The following is a 12,001-nucleotide window of genomic DNA, read 5'->3' as shown; positions in this document are numbered from 1 at the left end:
CAATAATTATCCAAATTTTATAAACCCTATGTCTAGCATACAAAACTCGAAAATCATAACCAAAACAAAGTTAGGGAATTACCTTTCAATTGTACCTTAAAGATCCTTGGGCTTTTGAGAACCTAGCACCTCAAATGTGATGCCTCTAATAGATCACAAACACCAAAACAATTGGAGAATGTTGGAAAGAGAGGGGAATATTGCAACTATCTTATAATTACAATATCAGTCCCCCGAGTTTAATTAATATCTTTTGACCACAAAATTAATTCTAAATTAATTCTTGACCAATACTAATTAAACAATTATGATTTCTCCTTTAATATACTATTTATACAATATATTAATAAACCATAATAACCTCTTTCTCCATTATTCATCCATTCAAGTTGCTTTGGTGAAGGTAACCCAAAAAGACCATGCTACCATCAGATCAAGTACATACCAAATATAGTTATAGCTTAGACATCTAATCCAACAACTTGGTCAAAGTCAATTGGTCAAACTTACTAAGTCAACTGAGTCAACCCAGCTGAGTCAACTCAACAAGGTTGACCAGTATGAGTACGTGGGGCGTACCCTCACAGCCTCCAAACTCCAATAAGTGCTTAATGGCTTAAGCACTGCAGTCCATATTTCAGATCTAAGGTCCAAATGCACTCTAGAGTCATAAAGTTTCCAACTTTATGACTTTACGATTCTAAAAAGTGTTTAACACATTAAGACCTTCTACATGATACATGAAGCAAAACTAACAAATGGGACCTCATTTTTATGGCTTAGGACCCCTCCTAGGGTCTGAAAGGACAACCCAAATCGATAAGAACAAACCATGCACAAAATGACACTTTTAGGACCAAAAAGGTAACATAAAAACACCCAAGAATGAGATCTAGCAAATAATTCATCAAGGTATGAAATTTATACCTTCTAATGATGGAGAAGGATTCAAAACTCCCAGATCCAAGCTTGATTCAAGCTTCCATTCTTCACCACCACCTTCTTCTTCCTTTGGAACACACAAAAATTCACACTAAACGTTCCAAGAGCTCAAAAGTGGCTAGGGTTTGCAAGAGAACACGAATATGCTGATGGAGACTGGAAATGAGAAGAGAAATGAGGCTTAATGTTGCTTAAATACCACTCAAACCCTAAAATTTAGGATTTCCTTCTTTAGCTAGTACGCCCCGCGTACATAAGTGTACGCCCGACGTACGAGGGTGCGCCTTAGTATGCGAAGTGTACACACATGTACGCTTGGCGTACCTCTCCTGCCAGAATTTTGAAAATGCCAGTAGGGTATCAAGGCACTTTCTCTTGGGACTTAGGGACCAAAATGTCATAAATAAATTTATAGGGATGAATTTAGAAGTCCATTAATATCGGGAAGTTACAATTGAGGTCGAAAAATATAATTTTTCTCATCTTTTTTTTTATTTTTTATTTTGGGGGTGGGGGGGGGGGGGTAGGTTTTAAATGTTTTCGTCCTTTGTGGTATTTTTTAATGTTGTTTTGAATTTAGGATTTATTAAAATTTTATTTTTACTTTTTAAATGTTATTTTTAATTTATGATTTAATTTATATGATAATTATAAATATTATGACATAAATAAAAAAAACAAATTGGAAATATAGAAATTAAAAACATCAAAAATAATTAAAAAACAAAATAGAAAATAAAGGATGTTATCACATATTATTTGGTGTTGCCAATTTCCACATTGGGTGTTATAACCCCCATGTATGATTAGGATGATGATGTGATGCTTTTGGGTGTAATAACATGCAATAACATGTTGCCCACACCCAGTTGCCTTACATCCCATATGGGCATTAGTTATGGAGTGATATTCTAAACATATGGATTGAACGATTTATTTTGATCTTTCTATTGGTTTAGGATTTTACTTTATCTCAATATACCAATGTATTTTCAAAATGAGTTCATATAATCAATTTTGTAGAGTCCATGTTTGCAGTTGATGGCGGTGGGAACGAATCAACGATGTTATGCAATATATGATGCCAAATTTACATATGTTACAATGCCGATTTTTTTATTAGACAATACTACCTCCGTCTCAAATTAATTGTCCATATTTGACTTTTGAAGTCTTTATTCTTCAACTTTGACCTTAAATATTTTTGTTTTTGATAGATAATACTTGATGAAAAATATATGAATGAGTTGTATTTGAAATGTCTTTTCATTGTTATAAGCTTTATCATGTAATATATAACACAAATAAAAATACTTAAGCTCAAAGTTGAATAAAAAGACTTCAAAAGTCAAAAGTGGACAACTAATTTGGGACGAAGGGAGTATATTTTATGTTATTTTTGTATATAATTTCCTGTATTATCCATTGTATTTAAGGTATGTTTATTATGTATTGTACCTATATATTGTTTCCTGTATCAATGAGAAACGCAAACAATTCTTGGTATCCTTATCAGAGCACGAAGTTTAGAAAGCTTGACCCATGAAGAATATGTGACTTTTAACACCATCCAGAACTCTGACTTTGTTTTGAATCTTTGTAACTGTGTACACCGGATGAAGAGCACCCTCCGATGGAGGAGGTTTGTCTCCAGGCATGGCTGGTGACAATGATCGTGACCGGGAAGAATAACCTTTTACTTGAACTTCATGTACCCGTCACTAAATCCATGCTTGTATATTGTGATAACATTTCAGCAGTTTATATTTCTGACAACCCAATACAACATCAACGAACTAAACATGTTGAAATTGATATTCATTTTGTTCGAGAGTTGGTTCAGTTGGAAGAATCCGCATCATCCACGTTCCTACTGATCATCAATATGTTAACATATTCACTAAGGGTCTCCCTCGACAACTCTTCCACCGTTTCAAATCCAGTTTGATCATTCGACCACCTCATGCTCCAACTCTTGGGGAGTATTAGACGATATATTTTATATTATTGTTGTATATAGTTTCCTGTATTATCCATTGTATTTAAGGGATGATTATAATGTATTGTACCTATATATTTTTTCCTGTATCAATGAGAAATGAAATCAAATCTTGGTATCCTTTAGATTTAACGTATGATATCAACTTTTATGGGTTGCTTAACTTGGTGGCTTTCAAGTCGATGGTACATGTTAAACAAATATGTATGTTTTTTTCAGTCCCTTGGATTGAACATTGGTACGAATAATTTATGGGAATGATGTCAAATATTTTTGTTGTTGTTGTTGTTGTTGTTACGAGTATGCATTCGAATACATTGCAGTTGTTTGTTGTGAATCATGTTATCTAAAGTTGTGTTAACCGATTTGTTACATATAGAGATAGAAACGGGGTTAGGGAATAGCGAAGACCTCAGTCCTCATTCCCATCACCGAATCTTCATTCCAATTCTCATCCTTATCCATATCCCTAATGGGGAATATAAATGAATCATCATCCCCATCCCCAACGAGGATCATGGATCCCAACAAGGAATCAGATATTTCTCTTTCTATTTTAATATGAAAACGTTTACATAAAGAAAAACTCTAAATTCGAATTTTATCAACATAAGATTAAAGATTCTACAAACCATAAAAATATTCATAGATTGTATAAAAACTATAATCAAATTTTCTAACAAATTTAAATATATACATGAAAAATCAAGTAGAAAATTTTATGTGAGTGATATTTGAGGTAACAATAGATAAACTAAGGAGAAAAAATTAGACACAGGGTTAAATTAGATAAACAAATAAGGAAAAGAATAATTTCAACCAAATGATTTCTAATCAATTGGGTTATATAAATCAAATTTTAGGTATTGTAAGTTTTATTAATTTGGGGATTCCCCATCCCTAGTCAAGTTAGTGATTCCCTAAACGGATGCGGTTTTCGAGTTTCTTATTGGAGTTACATACCAATCTACGGCTCCTATTGCAAATCAATTTCCTAGGAAAACCCATTTCGATGGATTTGGGTCGTTTGGCGTCGAAACATAGTATATAATTTATTACTTATAACGTTAAATCCCATAGAGACAGTACATAGTAAAACTTGCTCACAATGGCCTATATACATGGTTGATTTTAAGTATAAAGGTAAGCAAGTTGTATCCGAGCTAAAATCGTTATGTAAATTTGCTGATGTTGATTGATGATTCAAACATAAGTCCACACGAGGTACAGATGGAATATTTTGAAGGTATATCATATTTTGATAAAACCTAATCTAGTAACGATAATATTTACCAACGGTAACCTAAATAGTATAATTATGTGATTTTATTTTTTGATTATGAAGAAATCAAGAAACTAAAACTACTTAATGATGATTGCCCTTTCATTACCATTCACCGAACTCTCAACCCACAAACATAAGTTATCACTTTCCCAAAATCTAACGTCACAACATAGGTGGAGATTTAAGAGTAGATTAGATTTTCCGTCAAAAAAAAAAGATAAAAAATAATAAATAAATAAAATCAAACTAGCATTCAGAACACATGGGAGAACCAAAAAATAATTAATAGGGGTTGCATAAAAAATTTTAGTTGTTGCACGTGTATATCAAAAAATAATAATAATAATAATAATAGTAGTAGGGAAAAGGGAATATATGGCGGTTGGGTATGTAATGTTAGGTGTAGAACCCTTGAATACGCTTTCGTTCAAAGGGGAAGTCTATCAAATTTGTTTCCCGGTTTTGACGATTCCTTACGCCTTCGTCGCCTTCTTCCCTTCTCCAGTTATTCATTCATCGTTTCTCATCTTACCAACATCCTATATTCCTATAGTAGTTTGTTCTCAATTGTTGCAATCCAGAATCGATCCATGGTATATTTGTTCCCAATCACTTCAATATGCAATTATCATAATCATTCATGTAATCTACAAATTAAACGAACCATGTAACAAATTGCTTTATGTAAATATTGTTAAATTTTCGTCTTTTCTAATTTTAAATGATGGTTTTTGATTCATAAACTTAAATTACAATCATCCGTCTTTTTCCTACAATTAATTGTCTCCTTACTATTTGTTTAAGTTGCTTATTGATTTTCAAATCCATGATATCGAATTGTAATCATTATTGGGGCATCATTTACCGGAGTGCGTCACTAACTTTTTTCAGTTTATTTATCCTAAAAGATTCTATTATTATGGATAATGGCTTTTATGAATCTATTTATGCATCGAGCTTTAAAATGAATTGCTAATTCATAGTGTATCTTTATTAGAGGACATGCAAAACATCAAAAGCTACCGCATGTATCAATATAAAGAAATCATGACTTAATAATTACAAAGTCTTAGAGTTGGTTCCATTAATTTGATTTACCTAATACACTTTTAAGAGATTTTGTAATTTGGCAAATGCAATGTAATTTACTAGATAATAATTGTTTTTCACATAGACCTATTTGATTTTCTTTTTTTCTACTATTTCCTTAAATAACATAACTATTAGTTTACTATAGCCTCTGTCTTTTTCATCAGGCTAAGGAAGCTTTACAAGACAAAGAATGATATGGTAACATGTAGCTACTATGGTGTTGTCATTTCATAAGCCTCATGATGAACTTGCTATTTTTTTCTATGTTGTGTTTTTTCATCTGGAATTTGGATATTGGATTTTGGTTGTTGATGAGTCCCTCATTGGCTTCCTACACCATAAAAATAGAAACTATAGAATCCAAAACAACCCTCCATTCATGAAATGTGGAATCAAAATGTGTCCCCAACAAGGATAAAATAGGCCAGCAAATTGATGTCAATTGTAAGTTGGGTAAAATTCTTCAAGGATCATTCTAGGGATTACAACAATCTTCCTTTGATTTAGCATATGACATCTCACTAACATAAGTGATTGCAATTACATGTACATAAAGAATAGTAAAATTCACTGGTAAGAAAAAAAAATTAAATTATGCACATTCACTTCAAAAAAAATTGCATAAAACTTGAACAATATGTACAAGAAAGATATGAACTAAAAAAATTACAAAAGATAAATAAATTAAATCAGCTAGAATATGTGTACTTTAACCACCACATAAGCACATATTCAAAGTTTAATGATTGCTGCTAGTTTTTAGTAAAGTATAAACTTTTGTTGCTACTACTGATGTTGCGCTTACATCAACTTCAAGCCTTCTTTCATGCTATTTTGTTGCTTTGCTGCTGATGCCATGTGAAAGGGTTTTCCAAAATAAAAACAGTCATTTGTACCATCAGACAAAGAAGAGAGAGTCATGCACCTCCAACACCTCTTAAATATTTGAATGAACACTTCGTCTGTTCCAATGCAGGAAGTGTTGGTTTTTCCTACATTCATTACCATCATTGTGTATGTATACCATCAGTGGAAATTGCAAAAGGAAGCATTCTCAAGGACTTAATTACCTAAAATTGTAAAAAGACAAACAAATAATGAAGGGTTTTAAGTAAGGAGGACCTTATTTCCATTAAAAGTTAAGATTTATAATAACTAGTTTAAAGATGACAAATTAAAATGCAAAAATTAATTAGTTGAGCATTTCTTCAAACATTGCTATGCGTCAAAAGAAGCTCAGTTATCACATACAAATAATCCAATGAATTGTAATTAACATAAAATCTAGAAGAAATCTATTTTTATGGGATGTAATTAGGATACACCTAATACCTAGCTATTGTTTTATAAGGAATTAACAACAAAATTGAAATCTAATAGTGAGAAAAAGGAAAACATAATTACATATCATACTAGTAATGACAAACGTTTGAAATCGAAGATTGTAGAAACTAAGAAATTAAATGGAAATGGAGACGGGGAAAAGAAAGAACTACAATCAACATCCTTTGGGATCAACTTTTATTTAGATTCCAAAGAGGGGATATATAAATTAATTTAAACAACTTGCAATGTAAGTCTACCTTTGTAAATCGATTTAGTATTGGGTATGCAACTTGCAAAGTAACGGTGTGAAGATTGAGTACAATACTCCCAAGAAGACATTACAAAGATAAAGAAAGAAAGAAATCATTAAACAAATATTACACTGAAACGACAATGTTATTTTAGGTTCCACACCTAATATTAGTTACCTAACAACCACACATTCCCTTTTCCCATAATAATAATAATAATAATAATAATAATAATAATAATAATAATAATAATAATAATAATAATAATAATAATAATAATAATAACAATAATAATAACAATAATAATAATAATAATAATAATAATAATAATAATAATAATAATAATAATAATAATAATAATAATAATAATAATAATAATAATAATAATAATAATAATAATAATAATAATAATAATAATAATAATAATAATAATAATAATAATAATAATAATAATAATAATAATAATAATAATAATAATAATAATAATAATAATAATAATAATAATAATAATAATAATAATAATAATAATAATAATAATAATAATAATAATAATAATAATAATAATAATAATAATAATAATAATAATAATAATAATAATAATAATAATAATAATAATAATAATAATAATAATAATAATAATAATAATAATAATAATAATAATAATAATAATAATAATAATAATAATAATAATAATAATAATAATAATAATAATAATAATAATAATAATAATAATAATAATAATAATAATAATAATAATAATAATAATAATAATAATAATAATAATAATAATAATAATAATAATAATAATAATAATAATAATAATAATAATAATAATAATAATAATAATAATAATAATAATAATAATAATAATAATAATAATAATAATAATAATAATAATAATAATAATAATAATAATAATAATAATAATAATAATAATAATAATAATAATAATAATAATAATAATAATAATAATAATAATAATAATAATAATAATAATAATAATAATAATAATAATAATAATAATAATAATAATAATAATAATAATAATAATAATAATAATAATAATAATAATAATAATAATAATAATAATAATAATAATAATAATAATAATAATAATAATAATAATAATAATAATAATAATAATAATAATAATAATAATAATAATAATAATAATAATAATAATAATAATAATAATAATAATAATAATAATAATAATAATAATAATAATAATAATAATAATAATAATAATAATAATAATAATAATAATAATAATAATAATAATAATAATAATAATAATAATAATAATAATAATAATAATAATAATAATAATAATAATAATAATAATAATAATAATAATAATAATAATAATAATAATAATAATAATAATAATAATAATAATAATAATAATAATAATAATAATAATAATAATAATAATAATAATAATAATAATAATAATAATAATAATAATAATAATAATAATAATAATAATAATAATAATAATAATAATAATAATAATAATAATAATAATAATAATAATAATAATAATAATAATAATAATAATAATAATAATAATAATAATAATAATAATAATAATAATAATAATAATAATAATAATAATAATAATAATAATAATAATAATAATAATAATAATAATAATAATAATAATAATAATAATAATAATAATAATAATAATAATAATAATAATAATAATAATAATAATAATAATAATAATAATAATAATAATAATAATAATAATAATAATAATAATAATAATAATAATAATAATAATAATAATAATAATAATAATAATAATAATAATAATAATAATAATAATAATAATAATAATAATAATAATAATAATAATAATAATAATAATAATAATAATAATAATAATAATAATAATAATAATAATAATAATAATAATAATAATAATAATAATAATAATAATAATAATAATAATAATAATAATAATAATAATAATAATAATAATAATAATAATAATAATAATAATAATAATAATAATAATAATAATAATAATAATAATAATAATAATAATAATAATAATAATAATAATAATAATAATAATAATAATAATAATAATAATAATAATAATAATAATAATAATAATAATAATAATAATAATAATAATAATAATAATAATAATAATAATAATAATAATAATAATAATAATAATAATAATAATAATAATAATAATAATAATAATAATAATAATAATAATAATAATAATAATAATAATAATAATAATAATAATAATAATAATAATAATAATAATAATAATAATAATAATAATAATAATAATAATAATAATAATAATAATAACATCACATTTACACTTGATTGTAATTTTGAGGGATATTTCGGGCATTATAACAAGTCTATCATTGATTCGGAATGAAATGTGTCGAGAAAGGATTTTATATTAGAACAAGCAACTCCTCAAAAGACAAGCTTGAAACAATTTGCCCTCCTAAAAATTATAAATGATATATCAAAACTACAAAATAAAAGATTACATGATATTTTATAGTTTATATTTTAGTGGACGACGGTAACTTAAACCAATGTATATGAATAATCTTTTACTCGTATTCGTTCGATTAGTTAGAAATCTAAAAAAAATCGACACAAATCTTATTATTAAAAATAAAAACATGTGAAAAATAATAGCATTTTTTTATTTAACCCATATAAAATGTAGCATACATAACTTAATCCACGAAATATATCTAGATGCTACCAAAAAAAAAATCATTTACTTTTTTCTGCCTCAATTTGTAAAATAATCATTTACTTTTTTCTGTTCATACAAAATCATCTAAATTAATTATCATCGTACAACGACTAAGATAACAAATGGACAACAAGTTGCGTCGATAAACATTTTTGTATGATAAAGTTAATTCTTTTAAAGACTACATCTATGGATCTCGGGGATATAACATTGTTATGCATGATCCATTGTACATTATTAAGAAGTTTCACCGCATTCGACGCGAGGAAACCAAACATATCAAATGCAAATGATATGAACATGTGTTGATTTTTCATGCATGATTTCTCATGTTTGGTGATTTTGCTTGTAGCAGCTTATCCCGCCGTGAAACCCTCAGCCCTCAAGCCCACGAGAGGGGATACACCTGTAAAGTCCACACATGTGTGTTTCCCTCCGACCCATCCAAAAATCAAAATGTCAACCGGTCTAAGGGTTAACATTCCTTCTGCCAGGCTAGTCAAGAAATTCATAGGCACCTCTTTCTTGGCGGAAACTCCGACACACTTAAATATGTCAAACAAAATATCTCTAACCATATTGTGTCTGTATTTGAACACCGAGAGTTATTTACAGTGAATTGCATGCTCTTCAAAAAAATCTAAACATGCCTTCGGGAGCTGGAAATATTGGAATCATGAGTCGATATTTGAGGATAGTATGATACTCCACATGAGACATATGTTGGTCAAACCTATCTATAGGGATAGCTAGAAGAAAATCTTGAGCATGTGGTGCACATAAGCACTGAAAAACCGTTTTTTGCCGAGTCGTTATGTTGAGATGCACTTTAATATCTTTGACAATTTTACGAAAAATGACACTCACCAGTGTATTCTATGATTTAGAGGGGACAGTGTCTTTAGTAGTAAAACTACTAAGGTCAATATCCGGAAGCTTGTTACGAAGTGAAGTCAAGACACAATCATAATCAGAATCCATACCATATATAGCGTTATCCCTTAAGATGTGGTCTTCCAATACCTAAGATTAGGCCCTTAAAACAACACAATTATATGAGGTAGCCTCTAGTACCGAGTATAAACTCAAACCACCAAACCTAATAGGTAAGGAAACAATTTACCACTATATGTCGTCAAAGAAATGACTACCACAAACCACAAGATCCTGAAAATGAAGTCTGAAATAGTAATTTTGAACATAGGGTCCGACATGATATAAATATAAAGGGCAACATCATTTTACCCGTTTACGCATTTCGGTATTCGTATCCGGAATGTTATTCCAGAATTATCATTTTTCAAATAAAAATTTAATTGGTCTTTATGAAATTTAACTAAAAAGTGATTAGATTTCCTATTCTTTCATTCAAAAACAATACTTTTTAGTTAAGCAATCCTAAACACCCAAAAAAATTATATTGCTTTGTATACATGGACGAATTTACAGTTTTACGAAATAACAATAAATTTTATATATCTATCGAGAAAGAAAAAAACTCAATAATTTTCAAATAGTTATTGTTCTTCAAAGATGCTGTCAAGACGAGGCCGCCAATCTCCACCGTCAACACTCCGACGAACTCTCCGCCTCCCTGCCTTTTTCTCCGCCACAACACCACCTGATAATTTCAAATCAACGGAAACGGAGACGGACACCGCATCACCTACCGCCGCCTTCTCACAATTCTTCCGCCGAGGTTTCATCTTATTTTCAGGAACCGAAGAAGAAGGAATCAGAAAGTAAATACAACCTCTCTTCAGCTCGGAACTACTCGATAATATAAGAATCCGGCGGGCTACGCCCTGTGACGACGGTTTACTCAGAACGTAATTAGGGTGATTGCTGAGAAACTCGCCTGCGGTGATAGGGCGTGTAATTTCTTCAATGTAACCATTTAAATGAACAATTCTGATCAAATCCAGAGCTCCACAAGGAATTAAACATGATAAGCAACACCTTAGACTGTTTCCCATGGCGATGTAGAAGTTTTGAAATCTGTAGAGAGATATTCTGGGATGATTGATTATGGTGGAGTGTTTATATACAGAAGGAGAAGGAAGGACACCGTACTAATAATAGTAGCCTGTGGGCGTGGAGATGGAGTGTTAGAATATTAGAGCCTGAACGTGGAGTGAAATCACAATAATGTCCCGGCCCTACTTTTGCAAATTTCTTGGATTTTACATTTTTGCCATTAGAATTAAGTTATACCCAACTATTTAAAATGAATTTAAAAAAATCATTATCATATTCATTATTTATATATAGAGCAACACAACTATTTGCAATAACATTTTAGTACATGCATTATAATAAGTGGATATTTATCTGTCTGGGATAATGACTTAAAA

At 26.9% G+C, this 12,001-nt stretch overlaps 1 protein-coding gene across 1 annotated transcript; it reads right to left on the bottom strand.

The window, feature by feature from the left end:
• Positions 1-11,164: 11,164 nt before the first annotated feature.
• On the bottom strand, positions 11,165-11,623 carry LOC145046933 (uncharacterized). Its single transcript, XM_078995195.1, has one exon. It carries the CDS (start codon positions 11,621-11,623, stop codon positions 11,165-11,167), a length of 459 nt encoding a protein of 152 aa, XP_078851321.1.
• Positions 11,624-12,001: the final 378 nt, after the last annotated feature.

Source organism: Lactuca saligna, chromosome 5 (assembly GCF_052625555.1).
Source record: "Lactuca saligna cultivar CGN05327 chromosome 5, ASM5262555v1, whole genome shotgun sequence".
Lineage (NCBI taxonomy): Eukaryota > Viridiplantae > Streptophyta > Magnoliopsida > Asterales > Asteraceae > Lactuca > Lactuca saligna.
The sequence above is the reverse complement of the archived record's forward strand: the minus strand, read 5'-3'. Positions and strand labels throughout refer to the sequence as shown.

What these genes read in the sequence shown, in the direction of transcription:
- LOC145046933 (XM_078995195.1), bottom strand. Translation starts at nt 11,623, where the DNA reads ATGGGAAACAGTCTAAGGTGTTGCTTATCATGTTTAATTCCTTGTGGA.